The sequence below is a fragment of the Pteropus alecto genome, unplaced genomic scaffold, assembly GCF_000325575.1.
Source record: "Pteropus alecto unplaced genomic scaffold, ASM32557v1 scaffold195, whole genome shotgun sequence".
Classification (NCBI taxonomy): domain Eukaryota; kingdom Metazoa; phylum Chordata; class Mammalia; order Chiroptera; family Pteropodidae; genus Pteropus; species Pteropus alecto.
The window spans coordinates 3,397,938-3,425,243 of NW_006438073.1; the positions used below are offsets into that span (position 1 = coordinate 3,397,938).

General features: G+C 48.4%; 1 protein-coding gene across 3 annotated transcripts in view; it reads left to right on the forward strand.

Moving 5' to 3' along the window:
• The window catches only part of ZDHHC14 (zinc finger DHHC-type containing 14), a 221,250-nt gene that overhangs the window by 154,703 nt on the left and 39,241 nt on the right, over nucleotides 1-27,306 (forward strand). For all 3 annotated transcript variants that reach the window (XM_006915021.2, XM_015591912.2, XM_025049067.1), the window contains one exon: nucleotides 8,249-8,407. In XM_006915021.2, coding sequence (XP_006915083.1) covers nucleotides 8,249-8,407 — 159 coding nt within the window. The remainder of the gene's footprint in view (nucleotides 1-8,248; nucleotides 8,408-27,306) is intronic.

Below are 27,306 nucleotides of genomic sequence, written 5' to 3' on the forward strand. Positions count from 1 at the left end.
CGCTCTTCCCCCTCTCTGGGCACATGGTCCAAGCGTTCGGGGCGTGGCGATTAACCCGTCTGGCCAGGCACCAGTCCTTGCCGAGCTTGGTTCCCAGTGCTCCCTGTCCAGCCCAGAGAGAGTGCCATTCCCCGAGTCCTCGTCGTAGCTACTGCCCGCTTTGTCCCCGGAAAGCCCGATTTCACTCCCACACCAGCACTTGCTCTGCGGGCAGCCAGGCAGCTCTCGTCACACGGGAGGGAAGTGTTCTCGGACAGCGAGAGGGCCATGCGCATGGGGGACGCCCTGGGCTTTCTCTACTGCCGGGCCCCTGGCACCTTGCCGTGCCGATGCTGAAGTCAGTCTTCCAGAGAGAACCCAGTGTTCGCGTTTCTCGAATGTGCACGACAGACCAAATGACTCAGCAACTCGGGGCCTCCCTCCACCTCCCCAGCGCGCCTCGCTTTTCCACCCAGGGGTGCCCAGGGCTCAGCCCTCCTGCCATCTGATGCCTTCTCAAAACAACCCAGTGCTCCCTGCCTCAGGATGAGCCCGGGACTCGCCCTGGTCGCCCACCTGTCTTCCGTTTACCACGTCTGTGAATAATCGATGTTACCCTTCGTTCCTGGAATGTATCTACTTCTCTCCATCACCACATCCGTCACCCAGTTTCAGGCCAGCATCCTCCCTGGCCTGTATTCCAGGCCTCTCCTAACTGGCCTAAATCCGTTCTTTGCTTCCCCTCCCCGCAACCCATCTTTGAGACTGCGGTCAACGTGATATTTTTAAATTCCTACCGGATCACATTACTGCACAGCATAGAACCGTTCTTGGCTTCTGTATTCGGGTTCTCTGGAGAAAAAAAAGAACCAACAGAGAAATATAGGTTTATCTTTAAAGAATTGGCTCACAGGATTGTGGGGGCTGGCGCCTGTGAAATGTGTAGGGTAGGCCGGCGGGCTGCAAAGTCGGGCAGGAGCTGATGTGCGGTCTCACGTCCGGACTCCAGGGGGCAGCAGCCTGGGAACGCAGGCGGAATTTCTACATTGCTGTCTTCTCTCCTCCTTTGAGGAACCTTAGTCTTGGCTCTCAAGGTCTTCATCTAATTGGATGAGGCCCACCCACTTTATGGAGGGTAATCTGCTTCATTCAGAGTCTCCTGATTTAAATATGAATCTCACCTAAAAACACCTCCATACTGGTGTTTGACCAAACAGCTGGGCACATAGCTTAGCCAAGTTGAGACATAAAATTAACAATCAAATTCTTTTTGCGCTTAGGTTGACGGCCAGCATCCCAGACGTGACCGCAAGGCTCTGGGCGGTCTCGCCCCCGCCTTCTTTCTCTCTGAGTGTCTCCCTATCACTCTGTATCCTGGTCACAATCCCCTCCCTTAAGTTCTTAGATATGTCACCTGCCTTCTGTTTTGGGGCCAGTACACTGTTCGTCCCTCTGCCTGAAATGCCTTGCTCCCAACCTGCAGTGTATGTGTGCACACACACGCACGCACATGCATGCACACGCACACGCATACTGCCTGGGGAAGTCCTGGGGACTTCCTCATCCTTCAGTCCTGGTTCAAATGCTGCTTCTTCTGGGAAGAGCCCCCATACCAGGCAGACTTCCCTGCTTCCCTGTCAAAAAATAACACGATGGGTAATGGTGCGTTTAGTTGTGTGATTATTTAATTACTATCTCTCTCTTCCTCTAGACTGTAGACTCCTTAAAGGCAGAGACCAGGTCTGTGTTGCCCACCAGGGAAACTCCAACACTCATGAGTGTTGAGTGAATGAACAATTTGGAAAAAAAATAACCGGGCCCTAAATGTCGTATGTCTTCCATTCCTTGTAGCAAGGGTCCCCATCCCCCATGCCTCAGATTGGTACCAGCCTGCGGCCTGTTAGGGCCGCACAGCAGTTGTACAGTGGGGGAGTGAGTAAAGCTCCATCTGTATTTGCAGCCGCTCCCCAGCACCAGCGTCACCGCCTCGGCTCCGCCTCAGATCCCCAGGCATTAGATTCTCATACGAGCACCAGTTCCTGGAGCCACAAAGGTCGGGTACTGCTGCCTTGCACGACTCATTCCGGCAGATGCGGGGCCTGCCCGTGGCTATGGCTTCCCCACGTCCACTTGCCTGGTTCTCTTACTCCTGCTTTCTGGAGCTCTCAGCTCTTCCTTGAGATGTGCCTGCTAAGCAGAGCCCCATCCCCCACCACCACCCCCGTCTGCCCACCGTGTGGCTCAGGTTTGAGACTCTGCCTGTGTGAGCTTCACTCAGGCATCAGTTTCAGTCCTTGAAAACAAACATTTAAGACACACGGACACAGCAAAGCTCTTAACCAGAGGAGGAGGACTAGGGACTGTCGCTTCTTCATGAGTCCTCATGTGCATATTTGTGCCTAAACATCTATAGATGCAAAGCTGTTTCCATTCAATATACTCATCAGAAAATAGTCACATTTTTACTCTCGTGAGTGGAAACCTAACCAATGTCTGTAGTCAAACCAGAATTTGTTCCACTTCTCCCCCCCAGTACTTAAAGGTTGACTTGTCTAAGAGCTAATCATTAATATTTTTCTATGATCTTGGAAGTTTACAGACTAGAAGCCAGGAGTTCGGCTTTAATGGCCCGTGACCATCTTCCTTTATGACAGATCGGCCAGTCCAAGGTTGGGCAGTTTCTGCCCCAGATGTCGCAAAGCACCAGTGAAGGGGCCGGATGAAAACTGCAGATCTGTTAGCTCTGACGGCCGTCCTCCGGCGCGGGCAGTAGATACGGTCACGGAGACTCGAGTCTATAGCAAATCACACGTTCCCTGTGACATCACCTCGTGGGGAGACACTCTGTTTTCATTCTGGCTTAGCACCTGTTAGGAGAGCCTCCTCCCGCTTTGGCGGGCACCGTCGGCTGGCGAATGGTCTGTGAAACCAGAACGCCAGGGATTCCACTGTTCTGAGTCCTCTTGGAAAAGAACCTTAATCTACAGCTTTTGAAAATTGGGATTCTTCCCTTTGCCTTTTAAAAAATCAGAGTTCAGTTACTTTATACAGTCGTCCCCCCTTATCCGTGGGGTAGACCCCCAGAAGATGCTCGAGACTGCAGATAGCACTGAACCCTATATAGACTAGGCTTTTTCCTATAGACACATGCCTCTGATAAAGTTAATAATAAGATAAAAACAATTATAATATATTGTAATAAAGGTTATATGAATGCAGTCTCTCTCTCTCTCAAAATATCTCATTGTACCGCACTCACCCCTCTTCCCGTGATGACGTGACACCACACGATGCCTGCGTGATGCCATGAAGTGAGGTGCTCAGAACAATTTAAAACGTATGAATTATTTCTGGAATTTTTCACTTAGTATTTTTGGACCACCGTTGACCGTGGGTAATGAAACCATGGAAAACAGAAACGTGGATAAGGCAGGGCTTCTCTATGGTGAAGGTCAACAATTTTAAAAGTTCCACAGTTTCATCCCTGAATTGGGGGCAGGAATAAATAAGACGGCAGACAAGGGGGTCTCTCAGGATGCAAGCTCTAGCATTCTCAAGAAAGGATGGCGTGTTGTTTGGAGAATGGCTCTGAACTTGGCATATGCTAACGAACAACTTAAAACTTAGTGGACTTGCAGTTCTGTGTCCCTGAGCTCATCCTGGCCTCTCCGCTTTCTCTCTCCTCGAATTCTCTGCCCACAGGCTGATTGTGAGGCTCGCGCTAGACCAAGATTCTGTTACTGTTTCTGTTTCGGCTCACCAATTTGGGGAGGGAGGTGCTTTATGAAGGAAAGGGCCATTTTAAGCTTTTAAGCTTTCTTTCAAAACGTTTGTGTATAAAAATGTCCTTGAGAAACACTGACTCATATCAACGTGCAGAACCGTTAGCGGTTTTTTCCCTCCAGATTCTCGTGTTCTTTAACCATTAGTTATTGCAGACTTCAATTAAGCTTTTTCAACAGCTGTATTTAAACCACAAAGAGCAGCCCTAAGAAGCAGAGGCACAATTGTTGCCCAACGAAACGAAAATCCAAAACTCAACTAATGGAGGTTTAGAACAGGAACGCCACCTTCCATGCCCTGTGATGCGGGCCACGGGTCCTCGTCATCCCCAGGGTTTAGAAACAGATTCCATGAAGGCTACTGGCATCCGTCTGAACGGTAAAGAGGATGTCTTTTGTTCCCAGGTGGGTCTCAGGGCCTCGTCACTCACCTCTGCCCTGGGCGTAGGTGTGCCTGGTGCCGCGGGGTTATGTGAAAGAACCCTCTCTTCCCAGAGCTGCCCCCACAGCCCAGCCCTCCCAGGTGACACTGACCAGCTGCGGGAGATGGGTCTCTGGACCAGCAGCGGCTATGGACACATTTAAGAGGAGTGACAGCTTCAGAAGGACCTTGTGGCGGGCATTCCGGGGAGGGAGGAATCACTGGACAGTGTGACTCTGACAGGTGGGTGTGGAGGAGTTGGGACACCAGTCCTGTGCATCCCAGCATCGTTGCTCCCTACCTGTCAGGACAGTTGGCCTTCCATGCAGTGGACAGTTCCTGGGGACCTACTTGTGCTGGACACCGGGAACATCGACATGGGTAAGGCGTGGTCCCTGCCCTCGAGTGTCATCTGGGGAAAGAGGGAAGTTAATCCTCGTACCGGATGCACTGGAGGAGGTCCTGGTCTTCCCTCCAGCCCACGAACACCACCCACAGAGAAAAAATCTGTTCAGTTCCTGCTGTAGCCCCCGCTCCCAGCACAGGGCTGGCACCGCATAGCACAGTGAGAGCGAGTGACTGGATAAATAAATGAGCCGGGTACAGTGCGCGCCCAAAGGTGGACACAAGCTGGACCTGAGGGAAAAGGGTTGTCTCCACCGACAGCAGGATCGCAGGCCCGAGTGGAGAAGACATCCCGTGCAGACACCGGGGAGTGGAGCATGGAGGCCGGTGCTCCAGGCACTGGCTCTGCGTAAGGCCGTGTACCAGGAGAGAGGGGGCCGGGCCCGGGGGACTGCTGCGCCTCACAGGAGGCCCGGAGCTTCTTCGTCAGACTGTACTTAGAGAGCAGGCTCTGAGGGCCGTCAGGAAAGCAGGCTGGGATGGGGTGGCCGGGAGATGTTCATCGGACAGCCCAGCAGGACCCCCACCGACCCCTCCCCACCCCACGGACATCTCTGTCTATTTATGGGTCCTCCACTGCCTCTGGCCTGGTATTTTGCTCAGAGTAAATCCTTTATGAATATCAATGGACTTTTTTTTTTTTTTTTAGTTCTGTGGTCCTTCGGTCACTTGATGATGGTGTAACTGGGCCCCGAATCCTGCTTGTCTTCTTCCATTCCTTTGACATAAAGAGCTCTCCGGATATTTAGTCAAAGAGTTTGTGGGTTTAGTTGAAGACTTCAGCATCAGTTTACCACGTCTGCTGAATTGTAGCTTTCACTTTGTATCAGAGGTTTAATCTTTTGAAAGTGTATGAACTATAGGATCACTCGAGTTTGTCTTAAGAAGTACTAGCAGGTTCGCACTTCTTCGAATCATGACCATTCTAGAACTGGGCTTTTTCAGTCATCATTCTAGTGTAGGTCAGTTTGTCATCCCTGCTTTTTAAAACACGTTCCTTGACAAATCAGTTCTCAAACTTTTCTGATTAAATTAACTCAAATATTAGTGATTGGATTGTTGTTTTTACACCTATATGTCTCTCTAGCTTCTCTAGCCACGTTTGCAAGAGTTAAATAGACACCGCAGACTTCACAGCTGAACGACATAAGGCTAGCGAGGTGACAGTCATAATTAATTTAGGCTTCGGTGGCACCCAGTTGGCACTGGGTAAAGATCTGACCTTATCTTTGATGTGTTTGTTCAAAGCCAGTTATTTTTACCCGATGCTCAGGGAAGTACGCAGCGGTGCTGTCTCTTTGTCTTCTCCTTATGACAGAGTCGGTGGAGATGCCTTCCTCTTCCTTGCGTATGTTTGGGAGCTCAGTGCCTGTCCAGATGCCCGCTGAATTTAGCACCATTCCATAGGGCAGCCACCTGGGGCGCCAGGCAGGTGGGACACATGCCGAGAAATGGTGTCCTGCTTGGCAAGATCACCTGGCATCCTTGGGGTGGCTTCACAGATGTTTAATTATTCTAAGTAGAAGGGTTGTCCCCCCAAAGAGGCAAAGCAGCAGGGCTGCTGCTCGCTTTTCCATTTCCCTGCCCTCCCTTCTGTCCCTCACAGGTCCCTGGACTCTCTGTCCTCTCCCACAACCTGCTCGTGGAGCTTTCCTTTTCCATGACTAGTAATCGCTCGTAATGTTCCCCCTGCCAGCGAGGCTGGTGTACTCACCAATACCAAAAGCCTTAGGCTAAAGGGCTGGGGGCAGATTCCAGGCCTCTGACAGCCCCTTAAAGAAAATTGGGGTAAAGGAGGGGGCGGGGTGCTAAACTCATGACGCCGGAGTCATGGGTTCTATCAATGAGTGACAGCCGCCCTGCCGGGGGCAGAGGGGCTGTGCAGATGCCACTGGCTGTCCAAAGCACCAAGTCCTCCACGGGAAAATGCTTGGGTGGCTGGGACTGATTTGTGAAGCGACCGTTTCAAAACGAGTGAAGCTGTGTTCTCTGAGTTCTCTTGGGTACATGACAAAGAAGAATTTAAGAGTGTGAGGTGGGTGTGGTGTATGGATGGGGCGTATTCACAGGCACCCAGACCAGGGTTCTCAAACTTTCAAGTGCAGGAACCCCAGGGGATCTTGGTAAATGCAGATTCTGTTGCACCATCTCCAGGCGGGGCCCAGAACCTGCTTCTCAGATGACAGGGACACTGCATGGACCACACTGGGAGTGGTCCTCAGCTTTGGCTGGAGATTCCTGTACCTGGAGAGCTTTTGAAACCCCCGATGCCAGACTGTCTCCCACCAATGAAATCAGAACTTCTGAGAGCAAGACTGAAATATCAATAGTTTTGAAAACTCTCCACATACCTCTTGCCCTTATCGGTTGAGTTGGGGGCGGGGGAGGTGCTAATTGGATGGTGGGACTCATTCCTGCCACTTTGGAAATTTCCAAAAGCATGTTACAACTCTTGCTGTCTGATAGTGTGTCCCTCGAGTGTGTATGGACTAAAAGGAACGACTGCCTTTAATGATACCAGCTCTGTTTTGAGAGAACACCGTGAATTTCCCGAGATTTCCTCTAGCTACCAGATCTGCTCTGCCGTGTTTATCGGCCACGAAGCCCTGGGTGAAGCTATCCTCCGTCCACCTGTGGCCTGTACTTGACTGCACAGCTAGCTGCCCAGATGCCCTCTGGCAAGTCTCATAGGGCTGTGAGGGGTCTAAACAAGGATAAAACTGGATGTTTTATCTTCCTGTAGAGCAGAGGTTCTCAACCCTGCAACACATTAGAATCACTCCAGGCGGCTCTGATTTAATGGGTCTAGGGAAGGGGCCATGTATTACTGGAGTTTTACGAGCTCCCTGGGTGATTCTAAGGGACAAGAACCAGACTGTAAATGAAAATGAAACTTAAAAAAAAAATAGACTATTTGTATTTTATTCAACATTTTAAAAACTGGTCTAAATAAAGATGGTGGTCAAATAAAATATAGAAATTATTTTTAAAATATACACTTAAAGATTTAAATATATATATATTTAACTCGACATGCCCCCCATCCAATACCTGGTATTTCTGAGGAGGCCAGTGCGCAAAGTGGGCAGATTCTGGAGCCGGATGTGGAGTTGGCTGCCGGAGACAAAAAGTGTGCCTGATGTAAATATCACCCACAGTATTAGGGCAGCGCTGGCTGCTGCAATGAATGGAATCCAAACTTTCAGCAATTTAACACTGTGGGAATGTGGTGCTCCTGTAACCGTGTGGTCCAGGGAAGAGGTCTCAGGGGCCGTTTTCCTCGTGTGGTCATTCAAGGACCCGAGTTTGTAGCTCCAAGGTGACTCAGGGGCAGGAGTGGAGTGAATGGGCGGGGTTTGGGGAGGGGCCCACCAGCTGGGCGGGGCCATGTAGGCTTGCATCCCATTGGCCAGAGCTCAGCACGTGGTCACTCCCACCAGCGTGAAATAGCAAGCACAGCCCCAAGACCTGGCAAGAAGCGCCAAGGTTATGGGACGGCCAATGCCCCCGACATTTGTGTGTCTGGTGCCAGGAGCCTCCCAGAAAGGCACAGGTGAGGGCGCTGCACTTGGCAGCGCTGACCCCAAGCCCCTTAGGCGCGAGGGCCCGCAGAGGTTAAGTGCTACGTTAAGGGTGTCTGCTCTTTTTCTTTTCTCCACAGATATCGCAAACGGCACCAGTTCAGGGGGGTACCGCCCACCTCCCAGAACCAAAGAAGTCATCATCAATGGCCAGACTGTGAAACTTAAATATTGTTTCACCTGCAAGATTTTCCGGCCCCCTCGTGCCTCTCATTGTAGCCTTTGCGATAACTGCGTAGGTGAGTAGAAGCAGAAATCGCCTCCGTCCCGCCCCGAATGCTTGTGCAAAAATGCCTGCAGCTGATGGAGTGGCCGATCTCCTTTGAACAGACCGGCGCTAACGAGTCTGCATGTGTGTCTCTTTAATCCTTTGAAACCGAACAACTCAGTAAATAGTTCATATGTGGCCTGTGAGCGGCCTCCTGCCCGGATCCTGTTCACCAAGCCAAATCTCTCTCTCTCTTTTTTTACATCCTGCACCCCTGCACCCTACTGGTGCAGTGCCCTAAGGCCTTATCCTCCTGGGGCACCCACACCAGAGTGGGGGTTCTTTGTTCCCTGGAGCTGCCAGGCCAGCAGGCACTTGAAATAAAACCCTTTCACCCTTAGGTCCCTCCATTGCCCAGCGAGCTATCTGCATGTAGAGCCAGATGAGCTCTGTGCATTCTTGCAAGTCCTGGGGGGTCGTTTGGCATGGGGAGCCTGAGACCTTTCGAGCGAAGGAGACGAAACGAGGCAGAGGCCAGGAGACCTGTGGGCCTGCAGTTAGCGGTGTTTCTCTTCCCAGAGACGTTACAACCTCCCCTGTGTACTTGGAGGGGACAGACTAGGGAAATGGGCAGAGGGGATACAGTGGAGCTCAGAGGTCCTCGGTCAGAAGACTCGGCCCTGCCGTTAGGCCATAACCGATGTGGGTCCAACCCTTTGAAATTATTTGGCAAGCACTTCACACTGAAAGCTGCTGCTCGCACCCACAGACCACCTTCCTTCCTGGGGTGGAGCTTCTTAGAGACGAGGTTGGCACAGGGCTAGCAGGAGGCCTACGGTACGAGAAGGGTAGTAAGAATCGGACAAAGGCTTTGCCACGCTGGGGAGGCCCTCCCTCCTTCAGCCCCACAGCCTGCCTGTAAGAGAAATAACTAAGGGTATCCCTGGGCGACGGGGCATAGAAAGTCTCCTGCTTCCTCCTCCGGGAAAGGACAGAACACCTCAGAACAAACCTTTCCCCTGAGTAACACCTTATCGATCGCCAGCACTTTTTTGAGTCTCCTGGAATTCATAGGCTCAATTCTTCTTCAGGACAATAAAATGTCATAATGTACTTCCTGTCGTGCAAAGCACTTTTCCTTTTCTTTGTCTGAAATTGACTTTATTCTAACGTTAGGAATCTACAGTTTGTTGGAAAGTCCATTATTTCTCTATCGGGCCTTATCTTGGTTTTATTAACTTAGATAAATTACTTTAGGCCTTTGCCCCGCAGTGGAGCAGCATGGAATTCTGCTGAGTCTTTCCCAGGTAGTAAGTAGCCTGTAGTTAAGAGCCTAGAATCTGGTGTCACATGGCCTGGGTGCAGACACAAGCTTCTTGACTTAGACAAGCTACTTCAACTCTCTATGCCTCAATTTTTGCATCTCTGCAATGGGGTCGGTAACAGCACCTACCTCGTGGGGTGGTTGAAAGCGTGATTCTTAGAACAGTGCCTGGCGTAGAGCAAATGCCCTGTGCTCGTTAGCACTGTTGCTGTTATTACTGCTGCTCCCTTATATTTTTGACTGGCTTCCTCTGGACAATCCCTTGATCCGCTGTAGCCTTCTGCAGGTGGGATGCCCACTATGTGAGGTCTTCTATGTGAGGGCACAGTAGAGTTTCTACAAGGACACGTGACAGCCTTTGTTTGATTTCTGATACCCTTCCTGGTGACTCCGGCCCCCAGTGGTCATCCCATGTCCATCTTCAGGACAATTTAAGCCAAAACAGCACCGTGGCCTAAATATCTTCAGGGAAACAATCTGTAGGGATTCTCAGGACCCTTTCTAGGTTTGTAATTTTGATTTTACATGGTGGAATATTATTATATGATGGAATAGTATGGAACTTATATTTTTTTTACATAAAGACTTATGTTATTTTGTATGCTTTCCCCTAGAGGTCTAATGACTTATTCGAGTTGGCATTTATAGGTAGGGATTTTTATAGGCATTAACTATAAACCCAAAGTGGTTACTGGACATCTCCTTTATCGTTTATAACAACGTTCACCTGACTGTTTCTATTTGTTCATTTGGATCAGGTGGTCTCAACCCTGTCTCCTGTCTCTAGGCTACATTCCTAATCGTGATAAACCTTTCCTCTCTCTCTCATAGTGTTTTGAAGTTCCCTTGGTGTTATCGTAAAACACTTTCTAAAAGTTCATATAATTCTCTTAGTCATTCCCTCCATCACCCATAGGTTTACATGTTCCTTAAAGAACCCTAATGAATTAGATGTAAAATCCTCTTACCAAAATTAGATATCAATCCCAGTTAATGGTGTACTTCTCCTGTAGCCTATTTAAGGGAATATCTGTTATAGAAACTGCCAGCTGAGAAAATAAGAGCCACTGGTCTGGAATATGCAGGAGCCCTCCTGCGACCTTCCTCATAAATCCAAGTCACAGTGGCAGTCCAGCACTGCCCAGTCAAGCACGCGGTGTCCTATAATTGGAGATGCAGAACAGCCACGGGAAAGGAGAGTGGGGAAGGTTTGGGGATGGGCTCGAGAGGGGGAACACTGGACGGAAAGCACATTGCCTGCAGCTGCCTCTTAGCATCAGTTGATGGACCCAGGGCTGGAGCGTGGCAAACCCTGATGAGGGCCCCGCTCGTGGAGGACAGGTGAGATAAGCAGCTGACTTAAGCTACTCACAGCGCTCTCGATTCAGCCCACGCACAGTGATTCAAGCCTACGTAGCTTTGCTTTTCCAGTTCATTACGCTGCGTCTGGGCCTTTGGTGGGACCCATTAGCCGACCAGCAAATGGGACCTTCTGCACTCAGGAAATAGAGTGGAAAGCAGATGTCTCCAACTGAGAAGTGTAACTGCAGAGTTTGCGACTATTTCATCTTGAGATAGAAAGTTTTTATTGAAAGAATCCTACCTTTTGCAGCCAGGGCAAAACATACAAGGATGTGTCGAGAGCCAGGGATGGCACATGTGGCCTCCTTTTCCTTAGTAATGAAGGGGTTTGGGTTCGTGATTCCTAGGCACGCAAATAATGTCGCTTTGCACTGGGAGAGGGATGAGGGAACATGCAGTTTCCCAGGCAGTTCAGAAGAGTCTTTTTCTTTGTTCAGTAAGTTTGAAATGAGAGCAAAGTCATGGAGGGTCTGTACTCTTACTTGAGGACTCAGGAAAAGCTTTCTTGGGGAGCAACTCTTGCAAATGTAGAGTCAGCAGAGCTTAGTGGTTGGGACATGGCTGTAAGGACACATGGACCCAGGATCAATCCTTGTCCTATCATTGGATAATAGTGGAACTTGGGCATTTCATCCGACCGCCCCTACCTGTTTCCACATCTATAAAATGGGGCGACCTTAAGACAACCTCATAGGTTTCTTTGAGGAGTCAGGGTGGATGGTGCCCGGCATGTGCCCAGTACAACCCTGGTGCCCACTGAGGGTCAGTAAGTGCTTGTCATGAATGCTGTTGCCATGAGTAACGGCAGCATCCTGCCGTAGTCCCCACAAATACTGCAGAGAACGAGATTCGTCTGCACAGAGTGACAGGAGTCCCCTCGTCTGTCTGTAACCCGGTAGGATTTAGATGCTCAGCCGTCCCAGAAGAGAATCTCTCCTCTGACTTTGTCTCTGGTCACCTCTGTTTCTATCTCTTTCTCTCTGACGCTTTCTCTGCCTTTCTAGTTCCCTCCCTGTGTGTTGTCATCAATCGCTTCTGCACATTTGAAGCAGAGTGCTTTGGGTTGTGTGTTCATTCAGGCGACCTTTGAAGTTATAAAACGTTTAAACAACCAACGGCCGGGGCGGTGGAACCACCTCTGCTCCCAGCTCCATAGGCTCCCTCGGGTCATCAAAGCAAGAGCAGCTGAGGGGCTGAGAAGCCAGTGTGGGCTGGCGAGGTCCTCCTAGACTCACCGTGTACATTCCAAAGTCCCACATGAGTCCCTTCCACACTTCCCTGACCAAGGCGGTCGCTTTAAGGGAGGTCTGTCCTTTGGTGGGCTCTGGGCCAGTGTCTAAGTTTATCCAGGTGGAAGCAGCTTTACCTGGAGGCTGAGAGGTGGCCTCTGGATTCAGCAGCCACCTGGGTCCCAAAGCCGCTACCCTGTCTGGGCCAGGGGGACCCTCTGTGCATCTGCTGTGCCACTTCTGGAGGTGCTGTGAAGACAAAGGAGATGGCCCAGGAAGCCCTCAGGCTGTGTCCCCCTGGGGAGCTCTCAGTACCAGCCTCTTCCCTCATACAGAGGGGGCCCTGGACCCTTTCATCTGCCCCCTTCTGTCATTTCTGCTGCGGGTGGCACGAAGAATGTTCAGACGCCCTCTGAGGGGACTCGGCATCCTGCTACTCTTTTCTGGGTAGAGCTTTACCATCATCTTTAAGGATCCTGTAAAGCCTTCCTCGTTCCCCTGCCTCTTCCTTGCTGCGCTCGGTCTCTCCCCACAGCGGCTCCTTTTGTTGACCCAGCTGCTTCCTCCGCGATGTGGGTTTCTGGGCTCAGATGGCAGGTATCTGTCTCGTCCGCCATGCGTGCTCCGCCGTGCACTGCCCCTGCCCATGAGAGCCCAGTTACCACTTCACTGTTGTGCTCAATATTAAGAGGTTTCCGTCTGAGACTTAGAATCGCGGCCTCCATCTGGTGTGGGGCAGCACTCCAGAATTTCCCTTTAACTATGTGGGTATGGTGAGAGGGCTCTTAATTTCCCACAGGAAAGTCTATCATTCGAAGGGAGTGGAGCAAGCTGGCATTTGTATCGTGCCAGGAACCAAAACAAACAGGACTTTACTGTACCGCCTAGTCTCCAGGATCCTTGCTTTTCACTCTCATTTAATGAGCACCTGTGTGTCAGGCACTGTGCTAGCAGCTAGATGCATCAAAGCGAAAGACAGTCCCCAAGGATCGTTATTAAGAACAGACCAAGGGGAATTCGAGATAGGAAGCACTGTAGTTATCATATTACCTGAGTTAAAGAGCATAATTTTACGTTGGTAAAGAGGGCAATTAGAAATTTAGTCGTGAACGTGTATGTACCAAATAACAATGCATTAGAATATATAAAGAAAAAATTGTTTAAAAATGCCAGGATAATTTGCTGTAAACATAATGCTAGTGAGAAACAATAGCATGCCTCAGGTTTTGATGGCTCGGGTAAACAAAAGAAAGTAATAAAATAAAGGATACCGATAAATAATAAATAGATGTTGAACTTTGTTTCTACAAAGTATACTTACTTTTTAAAACTGTAGAACATTTGCAAAACTTAATCAACGAGGCCACAAAAAAATTTCCAGCTTCCCAAAAGATGTGCCACAGACCATGTTATCTGACGACACAACAATAAAACTAGAAATCGGTCAAAGATATAATACACGAACCTGAGCAAATGTAGTATTTTTTAAAGAGCTCTTTGTCATAACTCTCGGGTGACAGAAACTTCAAAATTGCAATTGTGGAATAGTTAGAAAGTGACAATAAGAACAATGTAAAAGAAAACTATGCCAACTATTTCCAACTATTTCAAACACACGCACAAAAATAGTTAGCAGAATAGAAGTTATTTGGAAAATGATCAGGTAGCTCATAGAAATGAAGGAGAAAGCCGGAGAACCAGGCTCAGAAACCAGGCAGAGCCGGGGGAGGCTGGGCGGCCGCGTGCAGACAGTTACAGCCGCAGTAGGACCGCAGAGGAGGTGCGAGGGCCACAGCAAGATGCTCGTTGCGCCACCCCTGAGTTCCGATGCTGCTGCTGACATCAGCTGGGAACTGACTGAGGCCCATGGACTGTGGATCCAGAGGTCTTGGTGGGAGCACCTAGGCCTTTCTCACTTGCATACCCAGGCGCCAGCGAGGCGGGAGAGGGAATCACCCCACTTTCAGCTTCTATAGGAGGTGGGGGTGACGGGTGGGGCCCTGCCTTCCACCTATTTTGGGGTTCTCCCCAAACAGGAAATTTACTTGGAGGGCGGACGGCCAATGAAGTAAAAAGTTTTAACAAGTCTAGTCCAGAAATAAAACTGAACTTAGAAGCAAATAGAGAGTTCATCTCAAGAAGATAAAAAAGAATTGCAAAATAAATTTAAGAAAAATCAGGAAGAAAACAATAAATGACCTAAGAAACAAAAATAAATGTGATACCAGATCTAATTCTTTGGGAAATAAATAACAAAAGATAAACTTCTGGTAAGACCGAAAGAAAGAAAATGCAGTAGAAATAACAGATTCAAATGAGAAATATAGGTGAGGTTTTTTGTTGTTGTCATTATTGGAAAATAATTCTATTATTTTGTATATTGTATAACTCAATGCAAATTGATTTGAAAAATCTCAGTGAAACATTATTTTATGGGAAATTAGCCAAAAAATGAGTGGAGAACTTAAATAGACTACTAACAATTAAAAACTGAAAAGTTTATTGGAGAATTATCCAAGAAAGAGGCTGGACCCAATCTTACTTCCTATTCTCCCGTTCCAAAGTTTAGAGCAGGTTGGACAGCTTTTCAGTTCATTTCATGTGATAGGCTAACCCCAAAACCTGACAGAAATAACATGCAAAAAAAAAAAATTCTCATTTATAAATATATGTTAGAACCAATATGATGACATAACAAACTCAGTCTAGCAATATGATAAAAGAACTAGCCATTATGACATAAAAAGGTATATTCCAGGAATGCGATTATTTTTTAATGTTACTAAATCTTAATATATCAATAGGTCAAAGACCAAAAAGTATGTGATCACGATAATAGATACTAAAAAGAGATTTAATATAGTTTGGCACTTATTTCTAACTCTAAAACTCAGGAAACCAAGATTGGAGGTATGGTGGGCAAGATTTTGACCTCCGTGACCTTCATCCTGTGATGTTGCTCCTGTGGGTATGTCATCGTACATGGCAAAGAGACTTTGCAGATGCCGTTAGGATTTCTAATCAACTGACTCTAAATTAGGGAGAGGATCCTGGACTATCCATGTGGGCTCCTGCATAAACACAAGAGCCCTTTGAGAGCCAAGAAGGAGAAATTCCAAGCAGGAGAAGGATTCAGCTCACGTTACTGGCTTGAAGGTGGAGGGGGCCACGTGTGAGGGGCAGAGGATGAATCGCTGAGCTGGGAAGGGTGAGGATCTGAGCCCACTGAGACCTGCACCTCCTCCTTCGTGTTAATCGTAGCCCGGTGAGACCCTGGCCTGGGCTCCTGACCTATTAACTGACCGAGCTCTAACTGAAAAATTCAAAGCAATAAATTCGTGTGTTTAAAGCCACTACATTTGTGGTAATTTGCTATGCAGCAATAGAAAATTAATGAAGACTATTCCTTTAACATGATTTAGAAAAAAACTGGTTTTTTTAATTAGTAAAATACTGAATTATTTATGTTAAAATTAGGAACAAATTAGGATGTCCACTATCACTGCTAATATTTAATATTTTTCTAGATTTTCTAACTAATGCAATAAGATGAGAAAAATAAACATGAACATATAACTATCAAAAATGAGCAAACAAAATTATCACTTTTTTTAGATGACAAGAAAACCAACAATAACAGTACTGACAAACATTTAAACTTGTTTTTTCAGTTTAGTAGGTTTATTAGTCACCAAATAAATACATCAGAATAGGTTACTATATGTCATGAATCACAATAGAAATCAAGACAGATTCTCTCCACAAACTTATTTATAAATTTAATGCACTTTGAGGCAAAGGACAAGATAAAATAATTATAAAGTTCAAGTAAAAGCACAAGCTAGCTATAGTAACCAATAACATTTAGGAAACACGCACTATTAGATATGATGAAGTCCAAAGCGTGTTACTGAACCACAGATCAGATGCAGAAAGTGACTCGAGTCCCCACACACATGTGCATGTGTGTACTTGTGTGAGCGACTTCTGCATTGTCCGTTTCTACATTTTGATCCAAAGCGATCAATAAAATGCACAGTTCTTGTTGAAAAGGGTTTTACAGTCTGCGAGGGAAAGCTGTAAGAGAGGAATAAACACAGTGGGGTGTGGTAAGTGCTATGGGGAGGGGTCTTTGAGAACCCAGATTTCGAGGTGCGGCCAGTCCCTATGCCCGGTGCTACAGCATAAGTAGGAGTTAGAGCGGGAGGCCCAGCATGTGGACAGACAGACAGGAAGCAGGGCAGAGGCTTAGAGACTAACAGGGAAGAGCAGGGCACTCAGCCAGCAGGGACGTTTGACAGCAATGGACAAGGCCAGTCTCCTGAGATGATGGGGGACTGTTTACTCTTTGCTACCTATGCGGGGGCCGCCCCTGAGCTTTCTGTGATGGCGCGGGCTCCCGATGGCTTCCAGACACTTGGTGTTGGCTATTAGTTTTTCTCAGTGTCTGGAGAATTATTCTTTCTTTTTGGTTGAAGCAACAGGTACTATAACTAAACCTAAAAATATATATGATTTTACTTCTATGTGGAATCTAAAGAACAAAATAAATGAACAAACAAAACAGACTCAGGGATATAGAGAACAAACTGGTGACTGCCAGATGAGGGGGGGTCAGGTGGTTGAGTGAAAAAGGTGAAGGGATTAAGAAGTACACATTGGTAGTTACAAAATAGTCACGGGAATGTGATGTACAGCATACGGGATATAGTCAATAATAGCGTAATAACTACGTATGGTGCCAGGTGGGTCCTGGACCAACCCGGGGGTTCACTTCGTAAATTATATAAACGTCTAAGCACTATGTGTAGACCTAAAACTAATAGAAAATAATATTGAGCATAAAATAATATTGAGCGTAAAATAATATTGAGCGTAATATTTACTCTAATTAAAAAGTAAAAAATAAGTAAATAATGTATCAAACAATCTAATGCTTTTGGATTCAAGCTACCCGTCACGTTTTCACCCCTCCCACTCATTGACCTCTCTGGAAAGTTCCTGCATGCCTCAGAACGGCCAGTGATTGTGTCCCCACCTCTGACTGAAAATGAATAAATACAGTCATGTGATCTTTTAGCTGAAAACAAACTTGGAAGTGTTTCTTTTCCCAGATAATCTATCATAGTGCACCGAGGGTTTCATGAGACTGGCAAAACGACAGATAAGTCAGGGAATGTGGCCGTCCCTGTGATGGAACTCACACTTTGCAAGATTGTGGAGACAGCCAGGATTCATTTCACGGCTCTGATGAAGCCTGTAGTTTTCGTAAAGAGTTTTATTCATCGATACAAGAAGCTCTGAGCCAAATTTACCCACCTCTGAACAATGTAAATAAGAACTTGGGGCATGTGTTTTTGACTTATTCCTGGTTTTCTTAGAAGCAGCTCAGGTGTTTTTCAGAAAGGGAGGGGGTTTTAATTTCGCCACTCATTATCTGTGATTCAGTGTTCCTCGCTCAAGAGACAGACGACAGAATTCCAAGTCACCTTTCTGACTCGTTTGGCCGTAAGATGACATTCTTCCCCGGAAGCCTTTTCGCTCCTCTCAGGTCAAATTAAAACCGTTCCTGGTTGTCGGAGCCCCATTCTCTCTCTTCCTGCCACGTCTCGTTTCCTGTACTTCACTGTCTGTCCCCTGCTCTCGTCTCCGTCCCCCTGTGTCCACGGAGTCTTCGTGCTGTAGCTGGAGCCACGCTGTCATTCCAGCCGGATAAGCCCGTCCCTTGTCTGGCGGTCTTTCCACTTGTTCTCCGCACAATAGCATCCCCTACGTTCTGCTGCCAAGAGTTTCTGCCATGAAAGTTGGCATGCTTTTGAGGCAATAGCCAAAATAAAGTAAAATTCCACAAAGTCTTTAACCTGTCAGAAGAATTTGTTTCATATCATGTCTGTTACAGGTGTAAGTACGTGTAAGTAGATATGGGTGTCAAGGTTGAGAGCCCGGGGGCCAGACCTTCTCTGACCCTCTCCGGGCCGATGGCCGCGTTGGGAATGGCTCATCTCTCACAGAGCACCACTAAGGTGATAAACAACCCTGAAAGATTAATATCAATAAATCACTTTCAACTTGGAGGCCTGTTGGGAGCCAGGCGTTATAAGTGTAATTTTACAGACGAAGAGTCATTCAATAAGGCCGTGTTCCTCCTCTGACTCACCTCAGGGCCATCGTCCCTCTGGGCGACAGCAGAGGTAGAAGTCCACGAAGCTGTGTGGCTCCGTCAGGACCCAGGGGTAGACGTGGAGAGTCACGTGGAGGATTCAGGCCATGTCTGTGGAGGGCTTCGCAGAGCAGGCACTTACAGCCAATCCAGAAGTATTTATTCATCGGCTGTTCTGTGCAAGTATTAGATGGGCTTCCTGCATTTGACACGTTTTCGGCCTACTCATGAAAAGTTAACATCATAAAGAAATATGTGACAAGGTTGTAGCACTCAGGATATCTCATCTGACCTTAGGATGGTCATGTTAAACCAAGTCGTGCAAAGGGGAGAAATGGGAGGAAAGGCTGGAAAAATTAGACGGCAGCCACCTTGAGGCCCTTGGATGCCCATCTTAAAAAAAAAAAAGAAAAAGACCCAATTCAGCCACTAGTGCATATGCTTGAACAGAAAATTCAAAATATCAAATCTCACGTTGGGATTAATCTCACATACAACTATAAAGTGAATTGATGAGATGTATTGGTTAGCTATTGTCCGGTGATACTGCATAACAAACACCCTCCAAAATCAGTGCCTTTTAAACACACAGCATGCCTCGTTCTCGTGGGCTTGTGGGTCATCTGGGGGCAGCTCTGGGACTATGGCCAGGCTTGGCCCCAGGTATGGCTCAGGCTCAGTCTTCTCCTTAGATTTGATTCTGGGACCCTGGCTGAAGGGACAGCAGCTACCTGGCATGTTCACCTCCTGCTGGGCCACTGGACCACGTGATGTGCTGCCAACAAGTGAAGTATCTCTTACAGCCTCTGCATATGGAACACCTGCTAAGACTCCATTGGCCAAACACGACGCATGACCATGACCTTGAGTGTGACCTGTCAGTGGGGCAGGGAAGGATATTCCACCTCAGGAGGAAGTGAAGATTTCTGGAATAATCCAGTTTATTGGATACAGGGAGACTTGAAGACTGAAGAACAGTTACTTTCCAAGAAGCAGCTGTGTGTCTGCTTCACCTTTGTAAACATGCCGTGCCTCGCAGTAGGTGATCGGCAATCAGTTGTTCACTTGAGGTGCCTAGAAATGAAAGTGGCCTCCAGCAACAGATGTAGGAGTTAGGGAAGCAAAGGATAAAACTTACCTTACCAGCCCCGAAGTTTCTTCTTCCAAGATATTTGTGGCTGCATCAGCTGATCCAGCTGCTCTCTGTTGGGTGTTAAACAATAAATGTTTCACAAAATTCCACCCACGTTTTGTAGGAGTTGGGCAGGACTGAGCTGTTAAAGGCTGGACACTTGGATAGTGAACAATAACCTATGTGCTTTAGTTTTGAAAGCTTAATACAAAATTTTTTAAAAGCCATGAAAATGACTGGGTTTGTCGGAATAGGTTAAGTTTTATTTTTAAAAGGTTGGGGAAACCTTTTATATAAAGGACTAATTGAAATGGAAAGATTATACTGAGATAAAGGAAGAAGTATTTATTTTAAAATCTAGTAATATACCTGTGAAAATGAGATTGTCTTTTTTGATTAAAGAAGTGAAATGAATACATAGAAACAATTTATACTGAAATAGCTCTTTCGTCTTTATGACACCATCATATTTACGTGTGGCTTTTTACTTTCGGAGGTAGTTCTCCATACCTTGTCTCATTCACTGCTCACAGCCACCCTGAGTATTAGTCTGGGTGGGAAATATCACCCCCAATGGCGACAGAACTCAGGTTCAGAACGAACAGAGACGCCCACGATCAGAAAGCGAGACGCTGGCAGCCAGAACGAGAAGACAGCCTCCCAACCCCTGTGCAAACCTTCATAAACCACTGATTTAGAGCAGAGAGAAAAGCAGCTGAGCCCAAAGTAAGCAGCAGGTGGACAGGTGAGATTTCAACGTGTGAGAAAAGGCAATAATGCCTACCCCAGCCTGGTGGAGACACGTGGTTCACCCGACCATTCGCGTCCCCCGCGGATGGGTCTGCCTGGGTGCAGGGCTGGGGAGCAGCGTGCAGGGAGAAAGCAGGAAGATGCATCACAGGGGGTCGTCCGCCTTTAGAGGCTTATAGAGGCTCCAGGATGAGTAGAGAAGGTGAGCGTGTGGCATGACCATGCAAAGCCATAAATAAGCTCTAAGTCCTAGCATTCCCCCAGGATTATGATAAAGCTAATCCTGGGAGAATGAGACTAGGTATATGTGTCAGTGCTTTAAATTTTAAAAATGCTCTCATATATCAACATGAAGGTTATCCAACCCTCCTGAAATCGTGCCACCCGCGTCCTAGTTTTCGGTAGAGCAGACACCCACTGCCGCTGGGGCCAGGCCTTCCCCTGCGAGCCCGTTGAGATCCGAGGAGAGAGAGTGTTTAAGGAGGCAAGCTGCGTCCCTGGGTCAGAACATACCAGAGGTCTAATGGAGAGCTGCAACTCTGGTAGAAGCCGTGAGCCCCAAACGAAGGTCAAGTTGTGATGGACCCCGCTGGCCAGAACTGAGCAGCTTCCCCAGAAGGACCGAGCGTGGGAACGGCGATGTAAGTAAACTGCCGTCCCCAGGAAATGTCAGCCTCATGTCACTCAGCAGGTCACACGCTTCACGTTCGGGTCAGTCACCGCGTGAGCCCCACGGAAGGCAGGGGTGGAGGGGGGCTCGCACACCCTGGAAGGCAGGGCTGCCCCCCCAGACGTCTCTCCCAGCAACTTAGTCTCAGACCCCTCACTTCAAGGTAACAGAGTCCTGGTTTTGTCGGTGTGTCGAGGACAAAGCCATCCCTTCGGGACAGATCTTGGGAGCCAAGCCCTCACACGGAGCGTGCAAAGCCGGATGCCGCCCTGTCCATTTTCAGCAAATGCCTGTGTGACTCAGCGTCCCAGGGGCTGGAGCTCTGCCACCATGCCGAGCCAGCCCTTTCTCTGCCAATGGTCAGGCCGCCTGGGTGGCCAGTTTATAAACGTGGAATGAGAACTATAACCGTCGTGGGAAGCAGAGCCCTGTGTGGCCGGCCCCGTGGGGCCTTCTGGGTGCCTGGGTCAGATAAACTTGGGAGCCATTTATATGGCGCTTTAGAAAAACACTTTATTAGAAGACTCTAATGATTTAAAATAATGCATTGAAAATAATATTTAAAACACAGGTCCTTTTTTATTCTGTGCATTTATTTCTTTAATAATTAGACAAAAGACTGTCTAATGCGATATTTTGGAAAAGCGGATCCCCACCACAGGAAAGTCTCAACAACAGAATTTCTGGGGCCCCCAGGGCACGTTTTCAGCTGCCGTGGGTGAGTGCCACGTGACGAACCACAGCCTCCATGCCCACCGTACGCAGGCCGGCATCGAAGGCAGAGTGGAGTGGACCCCAGGGAGGGGAGTGACCTCGCCATGGGCTCTATTTTTATCTGACCAGAAGTGCTCACTGCTTTGCTGCCTGTAATTGTCAAACTGCAACTCGCTTTAAAAATACTTTACTTCGCTACCCAGAGAAGCCACCAGCAGTTACTACGTGAAAGTCTCTTTCTGGTCGCCTCATCTCCCCACATGTGCCCCTTCCCGACTTGTTGTGTCCCTCGGCTGGGTGGCTCCTGGCCGTGTCTCTGGGGCGTGTGTGTGCCTTTCTAAAGTCGGTCTTCCTCCCAGGTTGATGTCTCCAGGTCAGACCTGCTCACACCCCAGACATGCAGGTGTGTCTGCTTTCCAGATGTCTCCACTCGGGGAGCTCAGAGACGTCCCAAGTCAGCATCCTGGCGACCCCCACCTCACTGAGTGCAAACATCATTCGCTGGATGCGCAAGGCAGACACCTCAGAGTCTCATTGGCTCCTCTCGCCCAACCTCACCTAACCCATCACTAGGCACGTTTTCTTACGAGGCGGATCCCAGCTCCATCCATTTCCCCCCCTTGGCACTGTGGGGTCAGCTGCAAGATCCTATCACCTCTCCCCTTGCTCAGGCAGGGGTCTTCTTGGGGACCCCACCACCATCCCACTCTCTACGATCCCAAGGAAAATCTGATCACACTGCCTTTCTCCTTGAAAGTGCTTTTCTGCTGGCGGCTAATAGGAAGGAAGCCAAAATCTTTAATCTGGTCTGCCAGACCTGTGCCCTGCCGCCTCTCCCCTCGGCTGGAACCACACTCCTCCTCGCTGCCTGGGCCTCGCAGTCCCTGGGACCAGCACGGTCCTCTGTCAGCTCCGACATGCCTTTAAGGGAGGGCCCCCCTTGCATACCCCTCCCACAGCTTTCTGTCCTCTGCCTTGATAATGCTGGCCGGGTCGTCAGGATACACTGTGGTCTTGTGTGGGGACAGTCTCTGCCCCACGAGGTGAAGCTCGAAGAGGGCAGGCCTTGTCTGTTTCCCTCACCAGGTGTTCCCAGCACCTCACACTTTGCCTGGCATTCCGCTGCTCAATTAATACGTGCTAGAGGTAGAGAAGGGAGGAGGGAAGGGGAGAAAGAAAAATAATGGAGTATTCCTCTGCCCGCAGCTACCTTCATCTCTCCATTTTACTTTTCTCTCTTTAAAAGAAAAAAAGCGTATTGCTTTTTGGGCTTTATGACTAGGTTAGTATTCTCAACTGGAACAAAAAAGTGTCTTTCCCCCAATCAAAACTAAATAAAACTCCGCCCCCAGCCTCAAACTTTCCCCTAAGACAAATGGAAAATTTCAGACTCCAAGAGAAATGATGAAAATTTTTAATTAAGTCTGATCAGGAACTAGTAACCCTAATACAGTTCTGGGAGGACGGATGTGACATCGTTGAAAATGACCCATAATGCATTTAGACCTAGTACGAATATAACTTATCCATTATTTATTCATTCGCCGAATATCAGAGGGCCTATCGTGTGCCAGCTACAAATTAGAACAAAGCAGTACCTTTCAGACCTTCCCCCCTGCAACTCACTGTAAGAAATGCATTTTCCATTGGGACTCAATGTACCCAAATGCTCAGATGATCTAAGTTTTAGGAAGCAGTACTAACATGACTACGCAAGATGCCTTGATATTTTCTACCCTAGTTTAATGCGGATCGTGACCCACTACTTAATCACAGTCCTTAGTTTGGAAAACCCTGCATAAAACACAGGCCCTTCCTGTAAGTAAAGCAGCCCCGCTGTTTGTGGACAGATGGCTGTGGCAGAGTCACACAGGGCCGTGCGGCACGCCGGGCCCGAGCGGGTCAGGCTTTTAGGAGGTGGACCTTCGGGACTGAGCATGGCGCCTTGACCCGACCAGTTAGCAGGTAATCAGCAGCCTGCCTGCCGTCTTAGTAACTCGACTCGAAAATTAGCTTAATTTCAGCGAAGTGCACCCGTAAGTCCAGCCGTTCTTAGCCCGACTCTAAGGTGCTTCCGGGAATTGTACGCAAACGGCCGTGTGTGAGTGCACGATGGCAGGGACCACAGCTCTCATCGGCTTCTCAAAACATTAGGGAATAAGAAAAAAAAAAAAAAAAGGTTGAAAACCACTACGCTAGAGGTTAAAAAAAAAGAAACCCTGAAAAAAACCTGATCTTCTGATTTTTGCTGGAAACAGTATCTCAGAGGTGGACGGTTTTAGCATTTGCTGCCTGTTCCTCTCGCATCTTCCATCGTGGCCTCCTTCCTTCATTAACCTCGTTCCCATGGCGCCATCGGCGGCCAGCTTCGCCCAGGCCAGCAGCCCTCCCGGAGCCCTCCTTGCCCCACCACTAGTTGATCCGAGCTTGGCGGCTCTAGCAAGCATCAGCCGGTGTGGGGTCTTGTCTTCTTGCCCCAAAGCTCTCCAGACGGAATGGCATGTTAGCCCACTGTCAAGTTGAACCGTCGATCACAGCTTCCTCACTGCACCTGCTCTGGGAAGCCCTCCGTAGACCCTGTCAGACAATCCAGTAGAGCCTCTAGGCACTAATCTGCCTCCGATTAGCAAATCACATTCGCAAGGCATAAATCTGTGGCAAAGGACAGGGCTGGCTTCCTGGGCGTGCAGGACCCGGGGCCAATTACACACTCTGCCGTCGCCATCTTGAAATTCTTAATAATCTTTTAATAGGATGCCCTGTGGCTCCCTTTCACGCTGGACTCCACAGATTCCGTAGCCAGCTCTGACCATGAGATAAGCGCTTCGGCCTGTCCTTCGGCGTGCCTTTGTTCAGAGAAGTAATTAAAGATCCACTGACGAGATGGCCTGACTCAGCCAAGTGCTCGCATGCTTTATACGAACAAGAAAAATAAAAGAAAACAATACGCTATATTTAGAAGCTGAGACTTCTACGCCGACCAGACCCTGGTGGCTGTTTGTCTAGTGCTGTGTAGTTTGAGTGCTTTGGAGCCCCCAGTTGGTTCTGGGCCTAACCAGGGGACCGGTCTCACAGATTCTGTGTTTGTAGAGTTTCTGCGCTGAGTCCTGCCACTACCTCCTAGTTCTGTGTCAACTGCGATTTTTGAAAGGTTTTATTTAGCTCCCGGATCGTAGGATTTGAGTTGGGAAGAAACTTTGATTGCATATTCGACTGCCGTGGCCCAGAAACCTGCCTAGATCACATTACTAAGGAGGCCAAAGGCCAGGACCCGAATTCAGGTCCTCTAATTTAGTAATCCAATGTACCTTGGGACTGCTTAGAATAATTACGGTAACCATTTACTAGCTGACTGTGAACTTATTTTTATTTTTATTTTTGGTTGTAAGCAGTAGAGCATTTTAGAAAATGGGCTATAATGAGGAAACGATATATAAAACAGATATAGGTATCTGCTCTAGTTGAAGAAGAGGTGAGACCCTTGGGGGGCAGGGGCCTCTCAGCCCCCAAGGAGCTCGGTTTGGAAGTGTGTGAGCTCTGCAGACATGTCAAGGCTGCAGTGCAGAGCGAGCTGTCCCGGGATACAAGCGAAGGGCTGACGGGATCTTAGTTGCTTTGGGAGGTCCCTCGGGTGACAGTGAGGAGGACAGACCGAGGGCGCCCCAGGGAGATTTCACAGTGGCTGAGGTTCGGGAACGAGGTGACACGCGATGTGCGCCCTGCAGTGGCCTTCGACACAGGGAGCAGGGACACAGGAAAGGGAGCACAACGCAGTGAACAACCCTGTGGGCCGCCTGGCTGCGAGGCATGAGAGCGGAGGGTGGGAGGTGGGCGCATTCTCTGCCTCGAGCAACTAGACGTTTGATGCATTTGTTAAGAAGAGGAGGGTTTGTGAGGAGCGGGGAGTACAGGGGAGCATGATGAATAGAGCTTCGGACCTTCTCGATGTGAGGTGTCCGTGAGACAATCACACAGAACCGTCTCGCGGGCACTTGGAAAGCATGAACTCACCCGAGGAGGATGTATCAGTGAGAAGCATGAAGGCCCAAGGATGGAGCTTGGGGGATCCAGGACATCTAAACATACCCTCGAAGGTGCGTTTGTGCTCAGCAGTAATGGCCGTTGGGCTTATCCACTCCAAATTGCTCCCTCCCAAACCGGGGTGTTTACAGTAGATCAGTAACCCTTGAACTGAAGGGGCAAAGGGATTGTGGAATCTCGGGCACATGCCCTAAATTGCCAATCACATGGGCAGCTGGAGGGGCAGAAACGTCAGGGGGCTGAATACCTATGCAGAGTGACGGTGTGCAATGAGAATGTTAGAAAACCCTACCATGACTCACTTCTGAGTGTCAAATGCCCCTTCTGCCCATCTGGGTCTGGCTTTGCTTCTATTCTGTATCCCAGATTGGGGAAGCCAGGACTTGTTCCAAAAGAAGTAAGGTGCCCTTCACCCCTGGGTCTCCAAAACTTAAATCAGGAAGGATCTGAGGGTTTTCCAGTCAAGGCGCACCTTTTAGAGACAGGAAACCTACGACAGGTATGAACATGATAAACGTGAACATCAGCCTTTTAAAAATATACCCTGCAGGGCAATCTGTCAGAGCAGATACTGAAGAGGGGTTAGAGGGGAACACTTGTCCCTCTCACCGTCCTGTCTAATGCCTGTCCACATAATCCTGTAGCACACAGGCGTTGTTGGTATTACCGATGAGAGGTTACATGGGAAAGCACCTTGAAAAGTGTAAAGCACAATACATATTTGTGTTCCTTTCCTTAAGCTGGTCTCGTGTTAGTACTATGTCATCATAATGAAGTCGGGTCTACAGTTTCAACTTAAGAAAAATGAAATGTCTTAGAAGTTTTGCAAAGAGGTCTCGTTCTAGATAAATTTTTTGAAAAAGGATACTGCTTCGGACATGTCAGTTTGCTTTTTTAGGGAACCATCATCAATTTGGGTCCTGCTCACAGACACAGCTCTCTGTGCCTTGGGTGATGTAGACTCAAGAGTCTCTCATCCCCACACCATGGACTAGTACCAGTCCATGGCCTGTTAGGAACCAAGCCGCACAGCAGGAGGTGAGCGGCGGGCGAGCAAGCAAAGCTTCATCTGTATTCGCAGCGGCTCCCCAGCGCCGGCATCACCGCCTCAGCTCCGCCTCAGATCATCAGGCATCAGATTCTCATAGAAGCACTGGTCCTTGGGGCCAAAAAGGTTGGAAACCACTGAATTGTAGATTCTTTGCTACAAGATCACAGAAGCGTGTAGACTTTGCAAAAGCCTGCCCATCGGGAATATGGCTTTCCAATCATTTATGCGTGTGATCAAATTACACGGTTTCGAAGAGCCTTAGAATTGCTAGCTTTATGTGTATAAGGTACCCATGAGATAACTCAGTTCTGAAACCTCTATTTTGATGATAAATTGAGGCCTCAGAAACCATAGTAATAGGCGTGAAAGAACACATGTCTCAAAAGAGTTGGAGAAGTGGACAAAGCAGGGTGAGTGGACATCACAGGTGGGTCTAGACCCAGACATACCACAGAGTGGCCGGGGACTGTGGCAGCTCCATGTGGCTCTGAGCTTCC